This window comes from Thamnophis elegans, chromosome 6 (genome assembly GCF_009769535.1).
Source record: "Thamnophis elegans isolate rThaEle1 chromosome 6, rThaEle1.pri, whole genome shotgun sequence".
Lineage (NCBI taxonomy): Eukaryota > Metazoa > Chordata > Lepidosauria > Squamata > Colubridae > Thamnophis > Thamnophis elegans.
In genome coordinates, this window is record NC_045546.1 from 39,016,598 (window position 1) to 39,035,341 (window position 18,744).

Here is an 18,744-nt window from a genome sequence, read left to right on the forward strand (position 1 = left end):
ATTCATGTTAGCATAATGATGTAGTTATTCCCATGGAGAGAAACCTTTCCAAAGATTCTTCCTTATCTGCACACACCTATTGCACAAACATGCCTTATTTTTCAGTCATTCTCCCATGACATTGCTTTTGCCTCATATCCAGCATTCACTCAAGACAACCAAAAATCATCTTAGTTAATCCCACTTTTAAAGTGGCATTTTGTCACTTCTCCTGTGGGGTGTAAGGCAAAGATTTCTAATACACAAATACATGTATTTCAAGAGGAATCTTCCTTAGATCAGGGATTTGACCTTAATAATCTGGAGAGAAAAAATTCAGTAATTCTGCAACTATTGTATAGATAACTATTAAATGTATTGCACAACTTACACTTTTAATATCATACCCTCTCTATATAACACAGGTTAACGATTTGAGTAGTAGGTATATTTATAATTGTATGTGGCTAGAAACATTTGTTAATATGCCATTAACGATGTTTTTATTCCAGAAAAACAGAAAGTGAACTCCCAGCACATTCAATTACTTATGCAACCTACCGAGGTTCTGCAAGAATTAAGGAGTTGCTTAAGAAACAAGCAGACTTGGAACAAGAAACAGTAACCAGAACCAGTATTAGCAACTGTCTTGTGGAAAGCAAAAAAGAGGAAATCATAAATACTTTAAGCTCAGAAACTACAAAAGAACCAGACTCATTACTGCAGAATGGAAAATCTGAAACTAAAGATGACAAACAAAATTCACAAGAAAACAAGCTTTTATCTAAAATGAATCAGAAGGAAGATGTTCAGGGTGATTGTGAGCACAATGAAGTAAAGAACAAAATTACCACTTTGAGAGAAATTAAAACCATCAAAAACTGCATTGAAGAACTTGAGTCTGTAAAATGTGTATCACTTTCAGACAAAACCGAAATTAATAGGAAACTTTTGTTAGAGCCACCAGCATTGCTGCCAAATCAGGTCAGTTTTAGCTACCAAAATATAGATTCTGCAAGAATCAATTCAGAAAACAGTAGATTAGATGAAAAGAGAAAAGCATTAAAAGAAATACACATGCAGCCACAGTCAAACAATGCTACCACTGTTTGTTCTAAAAAAGAAACACAATTATCTGTTTTTTCTAACACAGAAACAAAAGAGGCAATACAAAATGAGTTTTCATCTTACCCCAAAGTAGAGTCAACTAATAATGATCATCAATTGTTAGAAGATAAATATTCTTGGACTGAGGATCAGTTCAGATTAGAATCAGTTAATCCATCATTGTACATGAATAACTATAACTGTGGTGATCAAGTAAATAATGGAACAAACAGTAATAAAGATTTAAATACAGATATGACGACTGAAAATCATTCTCAATTGCTTCTCCATAAACCAGCAGTTACAGAAGAATTGCCATTAGTTTTCAAATCAGAAATGTCAGCCCTTTCCACAGAAAATGGGTCTGCCTTGCACTTATGCAGCAAGAGTGGCCTAGGGAATAAAAAAACCACTGAGCCATTATTACTTAGAGATCTACAAAATAATTCTAGGATCTCCATAATGGCTAGCAAAGTAATTGAGGAGAATGTTGGAATACCTATTGTGGAACTTGACGCAGTTTTCTCTAATGGTCCAGAGGAAAATAAGGCCAACATTTCTTTGTTAAATACTGAATATACGCATGTCGACTCCTTCAAAACAGATGCAGATAATGTCCCTCAAAATCTTGAAGCTGAAAATGACTGTCATCCTGCCAAGAGAGATGAGAATAAAACTCTGATCCAACCGTTAACCAGCTTAAATATTTGTTCATCTCCTCTTGAGAAACAAAATAAGCTCTTTGAACTGGAAAACACAAGGCATGTAAAGGACATAGATATGTCATCTCTTAAAACTATAAAAAATGATGCAATTAAAACTCCAATTATTTCTGAGAAAAGCAATTCAATGCTCAGAAGCATAAGAAATCATGTCAGGCCTCCTGAAAATAAAGAACTCTCTTGTCTGTCTATTATTTCTTCTGAAAATGAGTGCTTGGCCCATAGTTCTCTACCTGTGAAACCTGAAAAAATTAACTCACCACCAGATAATTCTTGTTCTCTCTTACCTGCTTTGATCCATAATGCTAATATCTTTGAAGATAACATTCATTTGGATACTATGGCTAAATCTGCATCTCATTCCAAAGATCAGAATTTTTTGAAGGATTCATGTTTTTTGCCTGATGAACAGGAACATGTGTTGCCGTCTGCAAGAGTCACCACTGCAATAAATTCTGCAGAGACAGACGTTAGTGAAATATGCTACTCTGATTCTGTGTCTGAAAATTCTAAAGCTGTCTTAAAGTCACATTTGTTTCCGGAATTTGGAAATAACTTTAAATCCCATATTATCCCTGATACTAATGACAGAGATAACACTGGAAAAAAGATTTTGCCACATTCAAATGAAACAAAATATTTGACTAGTTCTTCTTCAATGGATTCTGAATCCATTCCTATAAGAGAGACCTTTCCTGATTTTACATCTGACAATGTACATGCATCTAAATCTGCTATTCCTACAAGTTCTTTTAAAGATACCTCAGACCTTCATTCTCCTGCCTGTGAAACAATAGAGGCTATTTTGGACAAAATCAATTCTCTTCCTATAAATTCTGAAAAATATACTTTAAAATTGTCATCTAAAGATAAATTAAGTAGTGTATCTTCTGAATCAATATCAGATGTTACTTATTCACCTCCATTAATGGCCTCAGTTACCTATTATGTGGAAACTAAAGATTCTTCAAAGATAGCATCAGAAATGCCTCTTAATACCCAGCAGAGCAGAGAAATTCATACAACTCCCTCAGGGCAGAATTCTCATTTCCTTGTGGCTACGCCTTCAAAAATTGCTACTGGAATGGATAAACAAGCAATTACTGCTTTATTTCCTAAATCAAGCAACCAGTTTTTTAAGGAACCATTGAAAAATGTTGAAACAGGAAAGCAACTGCAAATTAAATCTCAAAACTTAACACTTTTGTTTAAAAAGGCTGATGAAATAGTAGATGAAGTTCTTCATTTAGCAATAGAAGAAATTAGATCAAAACAAACAGCTTCCACCTGTCAAAATAATGACACTACGTATAATGAAAGTCCCAGTTTTCAAAAAGATGATACAATTAGAAGAATGCTGTCAGAATCTAAAAAAATACAGTCAGGGAACTCTTCATTAAAGCCCTGTAATGTGAATTATATCACAAAGTTCTCTGGACTTAAATTTGACAATGATACTCAGAATGAAAAGGAACCATTGAATATCACTGATAAAACTGATTTACACAATTCAGTATTAGTAAAACCAAAAGAAATAACTGACAATGTTATTAAAACAGCCAAACAAAATCCAGCAGTTGTGCCATATGAGGAACATTTAAGTAAGGATTTTTCCCAAAATACAAATATTATGTGTTACACTGAAGCATCAGAGATACCTATAACTGATGCAGAATTACCAATTAAGCTTCCTGAAATAATTGAAATACCATTAAGCCTAAGTCCAGTATCCCCAGTTGAAGAGCAGAAGATAACTGTTGAGGATGTAACAAATGTCTTGGTTCCTTTTAACTTCAAAGAAGAGAGTAAAGAGGTTTCTGGAGAAATTATACCAAAGAATGTATGTTCAAGCCAAACAGTTTGTGAAGAATGGTATGATGACATAACTAAACTAAATTCTTGTCGTGACAAAATGAATAATGCCAAATACAATAACAATGATGATTGTGCAACAAATAGGGCAATTGTTGGTGATATGACTAGTAGCTGGACATGTGAGAATCAGTGTAATTTAGTAAAAGGAGAAGCTGTTATGACCTATAAGCAATTGTCAGCATGCTCAGTTTTAACAAGAAACGTGCTACCCTTTAGCTCAAACATTAATGCAGACGGTAGCTTTTCTGATAAATATCAAGATGAATTTACTTATTTATGTTCACCTGGACATAATGTAGAGAATGATTTCCAAAAAAATGAGATAAGAAAAAGCAAAGCTATTACTGCTGAAGGAAAGGAACCACATGAAAAATATTATGAAATAAATAGTGAATGGGGCAGTAGCAAAATGGGAAACGAAGATATAATACAACAAGATACTAAGTTCAATGCCCTTTTTAGTATATCTGAATCATTTCTGTTGAACAACTCATCAGACATTGGTTTTGTCCTTGGAGAAGCAGTAAAGGAACCATGTTTAATAGCAGATAATGTACTTAAGGAATATTATCTGGATGTTGACAGTGAAAATGAAAACAAATCCCCAAATTGTTTTGCCTTTCCTACACCAGAACATTGGGAACACAATTCTTCCTTTAATATTTTGAATGAAGATAGTCTTCAAGATGAAAATTATTCATTTTCAGGAGAAGAAATAATGAATACCTTATCTTATCCTGATTTATCCTTAGATGACACTCATAAGATGTATGAAACGTCCAGATTCAAAGAGGACCTCTTTCCTTCTTATGATGAAAGCAAGCAGTTGAATGAGATGCTGGGTGATACTTGTTCAGAATCTTTCATGACTGTGGAAGCAAAGCGATATAGGATTTACCCCTTTTCTTTGTCTCCTATATATGAAGATGATGGTTCCCAAGAGGACTTGCCTTCTACTGATATTTCACCAAGAAATCACTATAGTGGATCACCAAGAGAAAACCAATCTTTATCTATCTTATCACTTTTGCAATCAGTATCTGAAAAGTTGAAGTCTAGTAATCGTTGTAATGAAAATGAACAAGAAGACAAACTTTATGAAGGAAAAAATCAAGAGGAAGAAAAAGAAACCTCTATTTCCAATATTTGGCAAGACAATAAAAATACTGAATTCCCAAAAGACTTTTCTAAACAACTTATTTCTAAGGAAGTACTTCATTCAGAAGAGACCTCAGCTTTGAGTTCAACGTTTGCAGTTCATTTTATTCAAAAATCTGACCCTAGCATGAAGCCTTTTTTAAAGGATACATATTCTGAAAATCTGCCTGACTTAAGTTATTTAGTTGAAAAAGGAAGTACGCTTGGAAGCAGGATCTTGCCAGCTGATCTTCCATCTAAAACTACAAAGCTGCTGAAATTGGTAACCTGTCAAAAGGTAATTCTTTTCACTAAATTTATACACAGTAGGAACCTAAGCTATACATTTCATTTAATAGATAAATAGACTTCTTTATTGGCCAAGTGTGATTGGACACACAAGGAATTTGTCTTTGGTGCATATGCTCCCTATACATAAAAAGACAAGATACATTCATCAAGAATCATAAGGTACATCACTTAATGATAGTCAGAGGGTACAATTTCTTCTATACACACATCTTTAAGCTAAATATATTATGGAGATAGATTATCCATATAAACAAAATTCTGAATCTATTAATTCTGCTTAATTTACTGTGAGAATTTGGTTCATAATATGGTACTCTTTCAATGTACTGTATCCAATATACACTCTATATATTGTACAGTCTACAATATACTAGGCAGAATTTGAATTGAAAAATACTTTTCTTTTTACCCTTTTTTTCCCTGGGATTTTAGGTAGGATATGAGGAAACGTTATTTCATAAATGAGTTATAAGTGTGAGAAGAGTGAACATTCTTAGCTGATGCACCATCACTTTATTATCAGGCAGACTGATATCTGTTTCTTGCAATAATGTTTGATAAATGAGCATGCATGCTCACATTTCTAAATCTGCTTAAAACATAATAGTCCATATCTTCTTCTGATGAATAATATGAAGAAAGTAATATTGTACACAGCCTTTTATATTTTAATAGGAATTGTAAGAACTGACTCAGAATACTCTGCTGATAGTTTTGAATGAAATCACAAAATGTATTTTTCTACAAGTTTAACTTGTGTATTTGGGGTTTTCAGAAATGGTTTGTTAGCATACTTATACACCTTTACTTAAAAATGCTAAGATTTGCTTCATAACACGTTGTTTAAAATATCTTTTCTTGGCTTATTGTAGTATTAAAATTATTTCTTTTTTTCTGATTATAGTGTCCTGTTGATAGGAACATACTCAAGTGCAATCCAAGACCAGGAAAAGTGAGTGTGATTTTATATAAAACAATAAAATTTCAGTATTGTCTGCTTTGTCATAAACATTTTTCAAAAGTGAGGAATAAATGAGGGACAAGTACAGAAAGGAAGTCTATTTTCCTTGATATAACTAACCTAGTTATCTGCTACAACAATGAAATGCAATAAGGAGATTGATAGGTTTGAGACAGTATTCTTGTAATGATTTCATTTTATGACCTAAATAAGCTAGCCTGGTCGGCTAGACCCATAAAATTCAAGTCATCAAAACTAGCTTAATAATTATGTAATGCAAATACATTATGTTTGCATCAAGAGCACAATAACATTAATATAAGAGGAATAAAAAATGAATGTACCAAATTTGTTTTACATTATTGCATTATTGCATGTCATTGCAGATGATTATTTGTGATTTTCATGGGAACACAAATAAACTAGAAATTTATCGTGATGTGATAGATGCTACCATCTGGGTGTTTTCAAGAGAAGCATCAATCAGAGTTGTTAGAGGATGGTAAGAAAAATGTATCATAGCAGGAATCGCATTTGACTAATATCATCACACTATGCAAAGTTTATTCACTGTAATTTTGCCATATAATACTTATCAGTAAGTAATACTTTTCATTTTCCTTAGTTTGAATATTTTGTCAGAGCTTTAAGGCTGAAACGCAAGATAAATAAATGTATACTTTACAGAAATCAGTATTTGTCAGTAAAGAGTATATTCATAACAAAAAAACAAAAAAATATAGAAAATATATTTTATTAGGAATAAGACTAGAGACATAACACCTCGATGAATATGCATATAGATGTGGAAATATTATGAATTAATGTGCAAAAAAAAAACAGTTTAAAGTAATTTCCAGACAGTATATAATAATTGTGATATCAGAAATATATAATATTTATTTATTGTCAGTTTTATATCCCATCTTTATTTTGTGCAATTCAAAGCAGCATGCATAATGATCCTGCCTCCAGTTTTGCCACAACAAACATATGTGGTGGATTAGGAAGAGTCACTGGTGCGAAGTCAAATGACAAGTATAAACAATCCTTGCAAGAATTTTCATGATACGTAATTATGTAAGCTTTCCAAGCAATGTTGGGAAGTAGACAAAGTACAGAAAATTAAGTGACAAACACTAAATCAATTATTTCTATTGTATCCCTAAAACTATGTTAGAGTGAAATTGTTTTTTTGTGACCATTGTTGCCAGCCTATCATATTCTAACATTAGAAAAACAATGTATATCCCCCTGCCCATTCTGAATGACAGGCTAAAGTATTTGAAAATGGTCTGTTGGGGAAATTAACCATCCTTATGAAACAAACAAACAAAAAAGAAAAAAGGCAATGTTTTTTTCCTTATTGATTTTTAAAATCTTTAAAATAAGACACATATGTTTAACAAATGAAAATAATGTAGCTAAGTGGCAGGTGTTTTTCTTGCAGCAGTGTGCAATGTAAATCTCTTGTTGGAAAAAAAAACATTGTTCATATTATACATCAGTGAGTATGTATGCTCATTCTACACATATGAAAAGCTGCAGATAATTATCATGGTAAACATGGATCCTTGTTAGTATTGGTGCTATGCTTGCAATGTGAGTGGCATATTGATATTGATATATTCATTAATGTAGCTGGATTTTATATGAGAAACCAACATTTCAAGGTCAGAAATATGTTCTAGAAGAAGGAGAAAGGATGCTGACTGACATCTTGAATCTTCACAGAGAGAAAGCTCAAGGAAATTTCACAATTGGTTCCATCAGACATATAATGAAGGTATAACAATTATAATGAATACTTCTATTCTTGTGAAAATCAGATGCTACTAGTAGCTACCAAATGGGTATCCTTACATATATTTTCCTGTCACTCTACTTTATCTTTCCTCAATGTTTTATTATTTGTTTCCCTGCCCAGAGCATTAAAATTGAAATTATCAAAGATTCAGCTATTTTTCTTACACTTTTGATAACTCTTGTAATTTTTTGTGTGCCCCAGGTTTATCTTTCCTATATCAAGCTTTATTTATCATATTTTATTTTGCTTATTATCAAACCAAATGTTTACCAACCTTTTAAAAGTGTGCATGAGTGGCATTACAATGATAATAGCAGAGTGAGGTCAAAGGTTACAAACACCACTGTATTACCATTTGTTTGCTGTTTGACAATTAAAGAATGCTAAACTAGTATGTACTATGTACATGAGACTTGACTACAGATTGTGCTGCTTATGTGGTCAAATGGTATCTTTGAAAATACAGCAAAATACAACCGTAAAAATAGCAAAAATATTGTTGAAAAAGAGGGAAGTGAGTAGCTAATGTTGAAATTTTAATGTGAGAGCAAATTGCAGGCATTGAAATTCAACTTTCATTAGGCCTTTTTGCCTATCTTTATTAACTCTAAAGAATCCAAAAGGTTATTTTGTGAATTAAAGTATAACCATAAAGTGCTACCTTTGCTTTTTTTAAATGCCAAATTTTAAAAAAAGATGAATTGGTTCTTAAAATATGAAGCAGCCTCTAAAAATTTCTGCTGAAGAGAAACTTCAGATGACTATATCAACTTTAAATAAATCAATTCACAATAATAACCAAAATGTAGTGTTACAAGCAACTTACATTATTTAGCAATTTGGAGTTACCTTAACAGTAAACAGAACTATTGTTTCCTTTCTTTCTCTTTGAGAGTAAGAAAACAAAACAAGTGATATAATTAATAATAATGATGAAGTGGTTTCCAGTCTAGAAAAGTTATTGTCATAAAAAGTTCTTAAAAACTGTAAATACAATCCTATTTATGAAGACTTGTGTACTTAGATGTATGCTTATCCTACTTCTAAGATACCTTTAACTAACCAGATATATTATATTCTAAATTCATCAACTATTTTAAGAAGTTGTATTTGTATATTTCACTTTTGCAAGTTTTTAATGCTCATTTAATCAGTGTTAATAAAGAGAGAAATATACTTTCAGACTTGCAAGGTTCTGTTAATATAACCTTACAATAAAGAAGGTTTAGCATATTTAGCCATGCTTCCTGCAAAACTGATACTTATCTGTTTTGTTTTATTCTGGTTTAATTTGCTTTACAGGATTGTAGTATTGCTGAAATTGAACTTTACTCACACAATAGTACAAGTCATTTTCCAATCTGCATTCAGGCTGGCATAGCTAATTTAGATGAGTTGGAAGTTGAAAATCCGATCATCTCTGTGAAAGCAGGAGTGTAAGTAAATATTTGTTTTACTTATATAAATAAAGGTCAACAATAGCTATTTACTCATCATGCAAAAAAGTAACCAAAATAACTGTTATCTTGCTACATCTTCAAAGAAAAATTTCTCATAAAATTAAATTTATGGGTATCAGATGATTGTTATCCACAAGATACAGTTCTATTTATCAAATAACAGCTTTCCTAGACTTTTTCTGAAGTTATAAAAATACTATAAAATGAAAAGTTTGACTGAAATTAAGGGTTTTTTTAAAATAATTTTTATTTTTGGTTAAGCAGACAAAAACAACGCACACAAAAAATCATATTTCATTACATATTGTAGAAATGTGTCGATTGGTTACAAATAACTTTCGTGCATCTCTTCCACAGTCATTACTTATAGTTCATATCACAGTGTATATTTTAAATCAAAAATCTTTATATATTTTATTATCAACATATTAGTACATATGTATGTATGTATGTATGTATGTATGTATGTATGTATTTATTTAGTGTCAAACCTCTAGTATGCCCAAATGTGGGAGGAAGCCTACTGCTTCCTTTCTCTGTCTATCGGCTTGTCACAAGAGACCATCCAGACAAATATATATATAAATATATATTGTTAACTATATCCCTTGTCATTTAATTGTTATTATTATAATTGTTATTTATTAATAGAAATTAATTTGCTAATTATATGAAATAGACCAAAATTAAAAACACAACCACATAGTAGCATTTCATTAATTATTTCTAATATCATCCAATAACATTACCCCTTTATAGCATGTTCTAAGTAAAAATTAATTATGTTTGATAACAAGGTTTCTAATCCTCCTTTCCAAATCGCTGTTTTCTATTTATATCCCAATTACTTTTATTAAACCAGTACATATATATATTGTTAACTATATCCCTTTTCATTTCATTGTAATTGCTATAGTTATTATTAACAGAAATTCATTTGCTAATTATATCAAATTTCCTCTCATCAAACCAACACATGTATGTACCATATTATCATTATCAATTATTTATTTAACATAGCACTCTAGAGATTACTAAATTACTAATCACTAATTACTAAAATTAACTATTTTTTCATTATCAACTTTCACATATCAGCCTGTATCCTTCCAATAATAATACAGTCTTATTTCTTTTGTCATTTGTGGAATTGATCTTCTATTTATTTCCCTAATAAAATTTTTTTGGATCTCTCCGCACCTTGTTGCTTGAAGCATCACTTAAGTAATCTCAATGCCCCCCCCTCCCAATCTGCTATTTTAATCAGTTTATCTTTGGTTGTCAATCATGCTTCTGAAAAGTTTTCTCTCCTTAAATCCATCGGTTTTTTCTCTTTTTTTTTCTTCTTCCATGCCTTGAAATCCGGGGTAGAGTTCCTGTCGATCTAATTCCCTTTTCCATACTCCCCTTTTCCCACTTTCAACCACGTTCACTCCACTGGTAAAGTAATCAGTTGTCTTGTCTTTGTAATCATTTTCCTCTTCAATTTTTAGGCCTCTGACCCCATCATTTTTTGCTGTTATAAACTCTAATTTTTCCATCTTCTTCTCGATTCTCTCTCTTATTTCTAATAAATTTTGAATTCCGGCCAGGGTGTTTTCAAAGTTAATGTTTCTTTTGAATATTGTTGCTTTTTGGCAAGCTGGTAGATACTGCCACTCTGGCTTTCAAATCTTCTTATTTTAAATTAGCTTAAACACAAATTCATTTATGATCTTCAAAAAAGAAGGTTCTGTTACTTTTTCTCTCCCACTGCCAATAAGACTCTCAAAGTGCACCTGTATAAACAATTCGTGCCCTTACTTCTTATCACTTTCTATAAACAAGTTGCAGAGCCTCAAGATACAAAGTCAGTGAGATCAAAAGGAAAAGGGAAAGTGCATTGTTTCAAAAACTCAAGCCTCCAGCCTCCAAGTGGCAGTATTCCTTCCCACTCTCTAATGTTATTTCAAACTTAAAAGAAACAAAGTTCTTAAATGGAATTAATATCAAGAAATAAAAGTCCTTGTTAAAATAAAGAAGACTTTAATCCATAGATAAAAAATAAAAATAAAAAATAGAAGAAGAAAAACTGATCCGTTCTCTTTAAAAAGAAAAAAAAAGTTGCAATCTTTCAATCCACAAAGTAGAATTACAAAGAAAAAGAAACACACTATCCAAAGCAATTCAGTATAGGTTAATTTCACCACTTGTTTTCTTCTGCTTTCGGATTTCATTTAACTTTTTAAAAAAAATTGGGCAGTCTTTTCCAAAACAGTAAACATTTCCTCACCAGATGGACACACTTTCTCTTTCCACTTCCCTTCCATTCCGGAGCCGTCTCAACTTCATCAGCCTGGGGCTGAACTTTTTGTTGCCGGCTTGAAGAAGTTCTCTTGGATCGATCAGGGACTTTGCGGTGTCCCTGAGAACAGCAAGACATATTCTTCCTGTTCACCATCTCTCTGGGACAGTTTAGGTCCGATTGGACCATCCAGCGGCAAAAGTATCAGCAGCGGTCTCGGGGCATCGAGACCGCATGTCCATATCGTCATGCCGTTGGCTCCTCGCCAACGTTTATACTTTTTAAAATTCCAAATGTACCCATGCATTCAAAAATGTTGCCTACTTGTGTGATGTGACTATAATCTATGATAGTAAAATGAAATACCATATTTTAAAATATCATATGCTCCTTCAATAATGTGTACTAATCCAAGATACATGAATAAAGTTGCACATTAATTATCATGTTAATAGGCTAATTCTTCATTTTAATAGATGGCTTGCTTATTCAGATACTGATTACAAAGGAGAAAGAACAGTATTAGAAGAAAATCAAGGCACATGTAAACTTTCAGCCACTGCTGTAAAATCTTTTCGACCATTGAAAATGGTAAGGAGTTATTAATACCTATAACCAATTTAAATTGCTACAGGCATTTTGAATCTGAATCTGAATGTGCCCATGCTTGAACATTCATATTTATTTTGTCATATTTGATTTTGATTTGATTTTTTGATTTTATTAATATTTGTATGCCGCCCTTTTCCCTGAGGGGACTCAGGGCGGCTCACACAAAATCAGGGGAAGGGAAAACAAACATTGACAAAGAAACATACAATAAAATAGTCAGCAACATACATTCATCATTCGGGAGGGGCAGCTATCCTTGTCCCCAGGCCTGACGGGCTAGCCAGTTCTTAAGGGCTGTGCGGAAGGCCTGGACGGTGGAGAGGGTACGAATCTCCACGGGGAGCTCGTTCCAAAGGGTCGGGGCTACTACTGAGAAGGCCCTCCTCCTTGTAGTTGCCAGCCGACACTGGCTGGCCGATGGAATACGGAGGAGGCCTAATCTATGTGATCTTATTGGTCGCAGGGAGGTAATTGGCAGAAGGCGGTCTCTCAAGTATCCAGATCCACTACCATGTAGGGCTTTATGGGTGACTAGTAGCACCTTGAAGCGCATCCGGAGATCGACAGGTAGCCAGCGCAGCTCGCGGAGGATAGGTGTTATGTGGGTGAACCGAGGTGCACCCACAATCACTCGCGCGGCCGCGTTCTGTACTAGCTGAAGTCGCCGGATGCTCTTCAAGGGCAGCCCCATGTATATTATTATGAGTTCAGAAATAAGCTATTAACCTTTTGATGAAGAATCTGTGTCTGTTAAATTCAAACTTCTGGTGACTTGACAAAGGGAATTATGTTTGACTTAGAAGATATTGCTTCAGAAATACTGAAGAAAAAATAAATAATTGTCATTATCACCTTTAGTTATAGGATGCTAAATGCTAAATCAGGATTGAAGAAGTTATAGTGGTTTGATACTCTTATTATTGTAGTTGAATCCATATAGACATTAGTTATTTTCTATAATAGAAATTTATATCTGTAAAATTATTTTGGATTGCTACTAATATATTTCCTTACAACTTGTATGAATATATTTTGTCACTTTCAAAAAATATCAATATTGTGTCATTACAAATTTTGCATTCATGATTCTTAAAAAGTACCAGTTCCATGGGAAAAATTAGTAATAGTAGTAGACCTCCCTGATACCTAACTAGTTTAGCTCAGTTTATTTTGATTTGACTAGAAAATCTCAGGTACAACTTGACTAAATTGAAATTGTTATTGCAAACAAAACTTCAAAAGTTTCTCTGATTTATCCAAATTAATGGCTACAGTAATTTGTTGCCTTGAAAATAAGTAGTTGTATGCTCATATAGCAGTCATATCTGCTCCAGAAACTGCATGTACCCACCTCAACTGCCTCAACCCTTATAAATATTTAGTATTTAGTAGCTCTAAAGTTTCTTGTTGGTACTATGAATTATAAAGTAAAAGAAAAAAATTCCTAGGCATATTGGCCCTTTATAACAGAACAAATTAATTTAATTGGCCGTGATGTTGATGAAGTTTTTTTTATTCATGAAATCAATCAAGTTTCCTAAAACAAGTAAAGGCGAACAGAAGAAATATAAATAATGACTCAGTGATTGATTGATTTATAAGGTATCTCATAGAATCACTATATTAACATTATATACTATGTATTAATATGGAAGTATGTAATCATATTTCTGATTTTATTTTGTACTTTAGGGTGGCCTAAAGGTGCAGATGCCTATGAATACTATGGTAAGCACAGTATCCTTTTAGGAAGAGGAATCTATTTATGTAAAAGAAAACAAATTGGTATTCTTTACTACTAATATTTAAAGATTTATTTTAGAAGTGCAAATTATAGTAGATATGTGTTGAGTAAACCAATCTTACTATTCCATCCATATTTCCCCTCAGACATTTAAGAGCATCAACAAATAAAGTTGTCATTGATTTCAATTATGCTTTCTTACAATCATATAAATCCAGAGTAACTAGAGTAACAGAAATACATTTTCTTCATCTGCTTTTCTTGCTTTTTTTTTTTTTTTTTTTTTTTGAGGGGGCAGCTCTGCAGTGGGAAGTATTCCAACAAAAATTCTCTTGTTTCCCTTCTAATGGAATGTCTCTTAAGAAATTCTGGTTGAAATCATAAATATGGAATGCTCAGTTGAAGCTGCTGATTAGACAGAGTTTGCAGTTTCTTCAAATCATATAAATCTTTCGTGTTTTATAATTAAACCTTTATTCAATCTACCAAATAAACAGAGGATTAGAAATGTATTTTAAAGGATCAATTTTCCCATTTTCTGTAGATGATAATATATGAAAGTCCACACTTTGGAGGATGGTGTAAAAAACTGTCTGAGAATACTGATTGCATTCCAATACTTTTTGAAGATTCTGATACTTTCCAGGGAATTGGATCAATACGTGTCATTGGTGGAATGTAAGTATGATTTTGTTATTAACAACTATTACAAATATTAAAATATATAAATACCTGCCCACTAAAAACTAAATCAGTTTAAAAAAATATTTCATTAAAAGAGATAAAAGCTCACACCAATCAACTATAAATATCTTAACTTGCTAATCAAAATGTATTAGTTGATAGTTTTCAATGAAAAAGTTAGTGGAAGTATCATCATTTTAAAAAAACACAACTTTTTAATTCTCATCAAAACTTAGGAGTTTGCAGAATGTACAAGAGGGACTTCCCTAGAGAATTTTTAAAACTGGATATTTTGTATTAATAGTATGTTTATCTTATCTGGATTGACAATAGAAAGATAAAACATAGGATGAGGCCAAAGATAACTTCATGTAAGATACAACTTTAAATCAGTCTACAGTTCCTTGGTTTATTGTCCCTTAATTTATTCCTCTTTTGTGGAGTGTAATGCAAGTAATTTACATATGTCACTCTCATGTCATAAAGCTGGGAATATGTCTTCACATTTTTCAAAACAGCAAAAAATGGTTCTAAGGTTTGCTTTGTAAATGACACATCTTTATTAAAAGATGCTTTAGAATGGTTTCTGGTTATGCGCGCACACACACACACACACACACACAGACACACACACACAGAGGGAGAGGGAGAGTCAGCTTAATAACCAAATATTATAAATTAACTCTATTTTGTATGCAGTTTTACTTGATCTGGCTCATTTGTTGCTGATGAATGTATCTCTCTATGTTTGTTTATGAGTGGATAGCCAGAAACAGTTATAAAACATCTTTTAATAAAGATATGTCATGTACATAGCAAACCCAGGAGCCATTTTTTGCTGTTTTTAAAAATTAGTAGAAAATGACTAAAACAGATATCAATCAATCACTTTTTATTTGGTCATAAATCAACAAATAAGACAAGAAAATAACAATTAGGCTAAAAAAGAAAAAAAATGTTCTAAAATATCCAAGAGGGACTACACTATAATGTACTGTACAAACTACAGAGTAGTACTTAGCTGTGGACAAAGAAATAAAATCAGATTGATCTGATAATAACAAGATAAAACAAGTCAGGATGATCAGAATATTCAGTGAAGAATGCAGATAATTCCTGCCAAGCATCTGTGTATAGGGAATAATACAAAATAATGTGTTCCGTGTGAGGGTTCTTTGCTCTCTAAAGACAGGACTTAGCACAGTCCAGCAAATCTATACTCATGCTTTATTGCAACACATACCTTCCCCCAAAATAGGTGGAGAACTCTACCTATTTGACCCAATAGTCATTTCTATGACTTTACAAGGTGACTTGCCACATAACTATGTCTTTGATATTCAATCCTTTAATAATTATTCTGTTAGTACTCAGTTCAAAGTAAAATCTCAAAGTCTTTAAGGTAATATATAACCATTGCTTTTTCTCAAATGTTCTTGTACTTGTTGGGATGATGTGGTTGCTCCATTTCTAGTTGTTGCTGAGTTCCAGGAAAAGCTTCAAGCTCCAGGTATGACTCCACCAGAATATGCTGATCACAATAGCTTGTAGCCCTGGCAATTCAATGAAAATGCTCTTATCTACTTGTAATAGCTGCCTGTATCCAGATCTGTCAACTCCACTTCCTTATCTTATGTCATTTGCTATCTCCTATTATACCTACCCTCTTCTCACTCTGTCTTAGCATTCAAAAGACTAGGTGGGGTGAGTCTGCCTCTGGATGTCCTTGAAAATACAAGGGTGTGCCATAATTATCTAGGTAGTTGGAACACCAGCTTGAAGACCTCTGAGTACTGGGGTAATGGCCTGAGAGAAGATGTTTGCATGAGTACAGCAACAATTGAAATGAGCTGACAACAGTTTCAACATCACTTCCTCACACTCTATCAGTCCAACTATTCAACTATTCTTCCATCACAGGGACAGTCTCTGTACAAAAGGGATCTTAAATAATTCCCTTCAGTAATATCTGTTGAACATAGCCAATGTTAAACACCTGTAAATTTTGGAATTGTTATGTAGCTCCAATCTCTGGCTGATTGGAGATGTGCAGAGTGACTCAAGATGTTTCTAAGTAGAACTGATAAATTTGCTTTACCTCTAAATCAAGGCCCATTGTTTGAGATCAGACAGTGTGCAATCATAGCCTGTCAAGCAGAGGTGAAATTCATTTTTTTTTACTACCGGTTCTGTGGGCATGGCAGGCATGACAGGGGAAGGATACTGCAAAATCTCCATTCCCTCCCCACTCCTGGGGGAAGGATATTGCAAAATCTCCATTCCTACCCCATTCTGGGGCCAGCCAGAGGTGGTATTTGCCGGTTCTCCGAACTACTCAAAATTTCCGCTTCTGGTTCTCCAGACCCTGTCAGAACCTGTTGAATTTCACCTCTGCTGTCAAGGTTATGTCTGGCCATAAAAAGCCTCCCAGGAAAAAAATCAAAATTTAAATCATTCAGCAAATTCTTTACTTGCTATTTAACCTAAAGAGGAGTTGTTTTTTTCTCAAAATATTAGCCAACTGCTCCAGCTCCAGACTTATCTTGCCAAAGATATAATTGATTTGTCAACAGGTAAATTATAGGTATGTCTAACATATCTCATAATATTGCAGTGAAATTCTAATAAGATAGACTGCTGTGGGTTATTTTCAATTGATTGGATTAAAGATAGGACAAAGAGAATAGAGAATCATTTGTTTTGCCTCTTGTAACTGAAGCTACTAATTTTTTTGTTGTTAGAATATAGTGGTTAAGACATAAGGATAGAAGACATTGTGAGTTCTAGTCCCACGTCAGGCATGAAAACAGATTTGGTGACTTTGGGTCAGTTACGCTTTCTCAGCCTGCGACATCAGACTCAGGCAAGAAGCCAGTTGGTCAATTCTTGGCACAACCCATAGATCAACACTTGGTTGATCCAAATCTGCACTTGTGAGAAAGTCTAAGTGGAAAATATATTTGTCAACAGGTAAATTGTGGGTATGTCTAACATATCTCATAATATTGCAGTGAAATTCTAATAGACTAGACTGCTGTGAGTTATTCTGAATTGCTTGGATTAGGGATAGGACAAAGAGAATAGAGAATTATATGTTTTGCCTCTTGTATCTGAAGCTGCTAAATGTACGCCATAGAGGAGGAGTACCAAATGATAAGCTTTAATGATTATCAATACATTTGTAATATTCATTCATTCTCTAACTTTGTCAAAATTTGTGTTATCAACATTGTAGATGGGTTGCTTACGACAAGGAACGATATAAAGGCCAGCAATATTTGTTAGAGGAGGGAGAATATGAACATTGGCAATCATGGGGTGGAGTCAGCAATGTTTTGCTCTCGGTTAGATTTTTGCAAGCCGTAAGTACTTAATTTGTTCTTTAAGGCAATATTCTTTCAACATTTTATTTATCCATTTATTTGGAATTGAACATGTATTAGTAAATTGAGAGCTGTTATTGTCAATTCAATTCCATGTATGATATGCCATACATTAAATAAATAAATGTCAATTCAGTGAGATTGAGGAAGTGAAAAAATACTTTAAAGTTCATAGTATTGACTTTGCAAAGCACATTCTCTATTTTTGCTCATTACATTTGATTGTATCCAAGGTAACATTTTTTTTTACATACAGTACATCTGATAAATGTTTATGGGAACTTATAATGTTTAACCTGTAAAGCATCCATTAAAATAATTCACATAATAAAGAAAGAGAAAATAGTCTGCTAAGAGTTTTTGCATTGTTGTTTTTGTTTTTAGAGTATAGTGCTTAAGTCACCAGGATAGAAGACATTATGAGTTCTAGTCCCACGTCAGGCATGAAACAGATTTGGTGACTTTGGGCCAGTTACGCTTTCTCAGCCTGTGATTTCAGACTCAGGCAAGAAGCCAGTTGGTCAATTCTTGGCACAACCCATAGATAAACACTTGGTTGATCCAAATAAAACCAAATCTGCACTCATGAAAAAGTCTAAGTGGAAAATATATTATGTTCCTTATTGTTTGCAAAAAATGACTTTTACTTCATTGGTACCTTATTTTAAACGCACTTT

At 33.0% G+C, this 18,744-nt stretch overlaps 1 protein-coding gene across 2 annotated transcripts in view; it reads left to right on the plus strand.

Annotated features, from left to right (window-relative positions):
* The window catches only part of CRYBG3 (crystallin beta-gamma domain containing 3), a 67,088-nt gene that overhangs the window by 19,158 nt on the left and 29,186 nt on the right, over nt 1-18,744 (plus strand). For both annotated transcript variants that reach the window (XM_032219283.1, XM_032219282.1), the window contains exons 4-12: nt 492-5,118; nt 6,037-6,084; nt 6,480-6,595; nt 7,735-7,879; nt 9,203-9,336; nt 12,121-12,235; nt 13,949-13,984; nt 14,545-14,678; nt 17,920-18,046. In XM_032219283.1, coding sequence (XP_032075174.1) covers nt 492-5,118; nt 6,037-6,084; nt 6,480-6,595; nt 7,735-7,879; nt 9,203-9,336; nt 12,121-12,235; nt 13,949-13,984; nt 14,545-14,678; nt 17,920-18,046 — 5,482 coding nt within the window. The remainder of the gene's footprint in view (nt 1-491; nt 5,119-6,036; nt 6,085-6,479; nt 6,596-7,734; nt 7,880-9,202; nt 9,337-12,120; nt 12,236-13,948; nt 13,985-14,544; nt 14,679-17,919; nt 18,047-18,744) is intronic.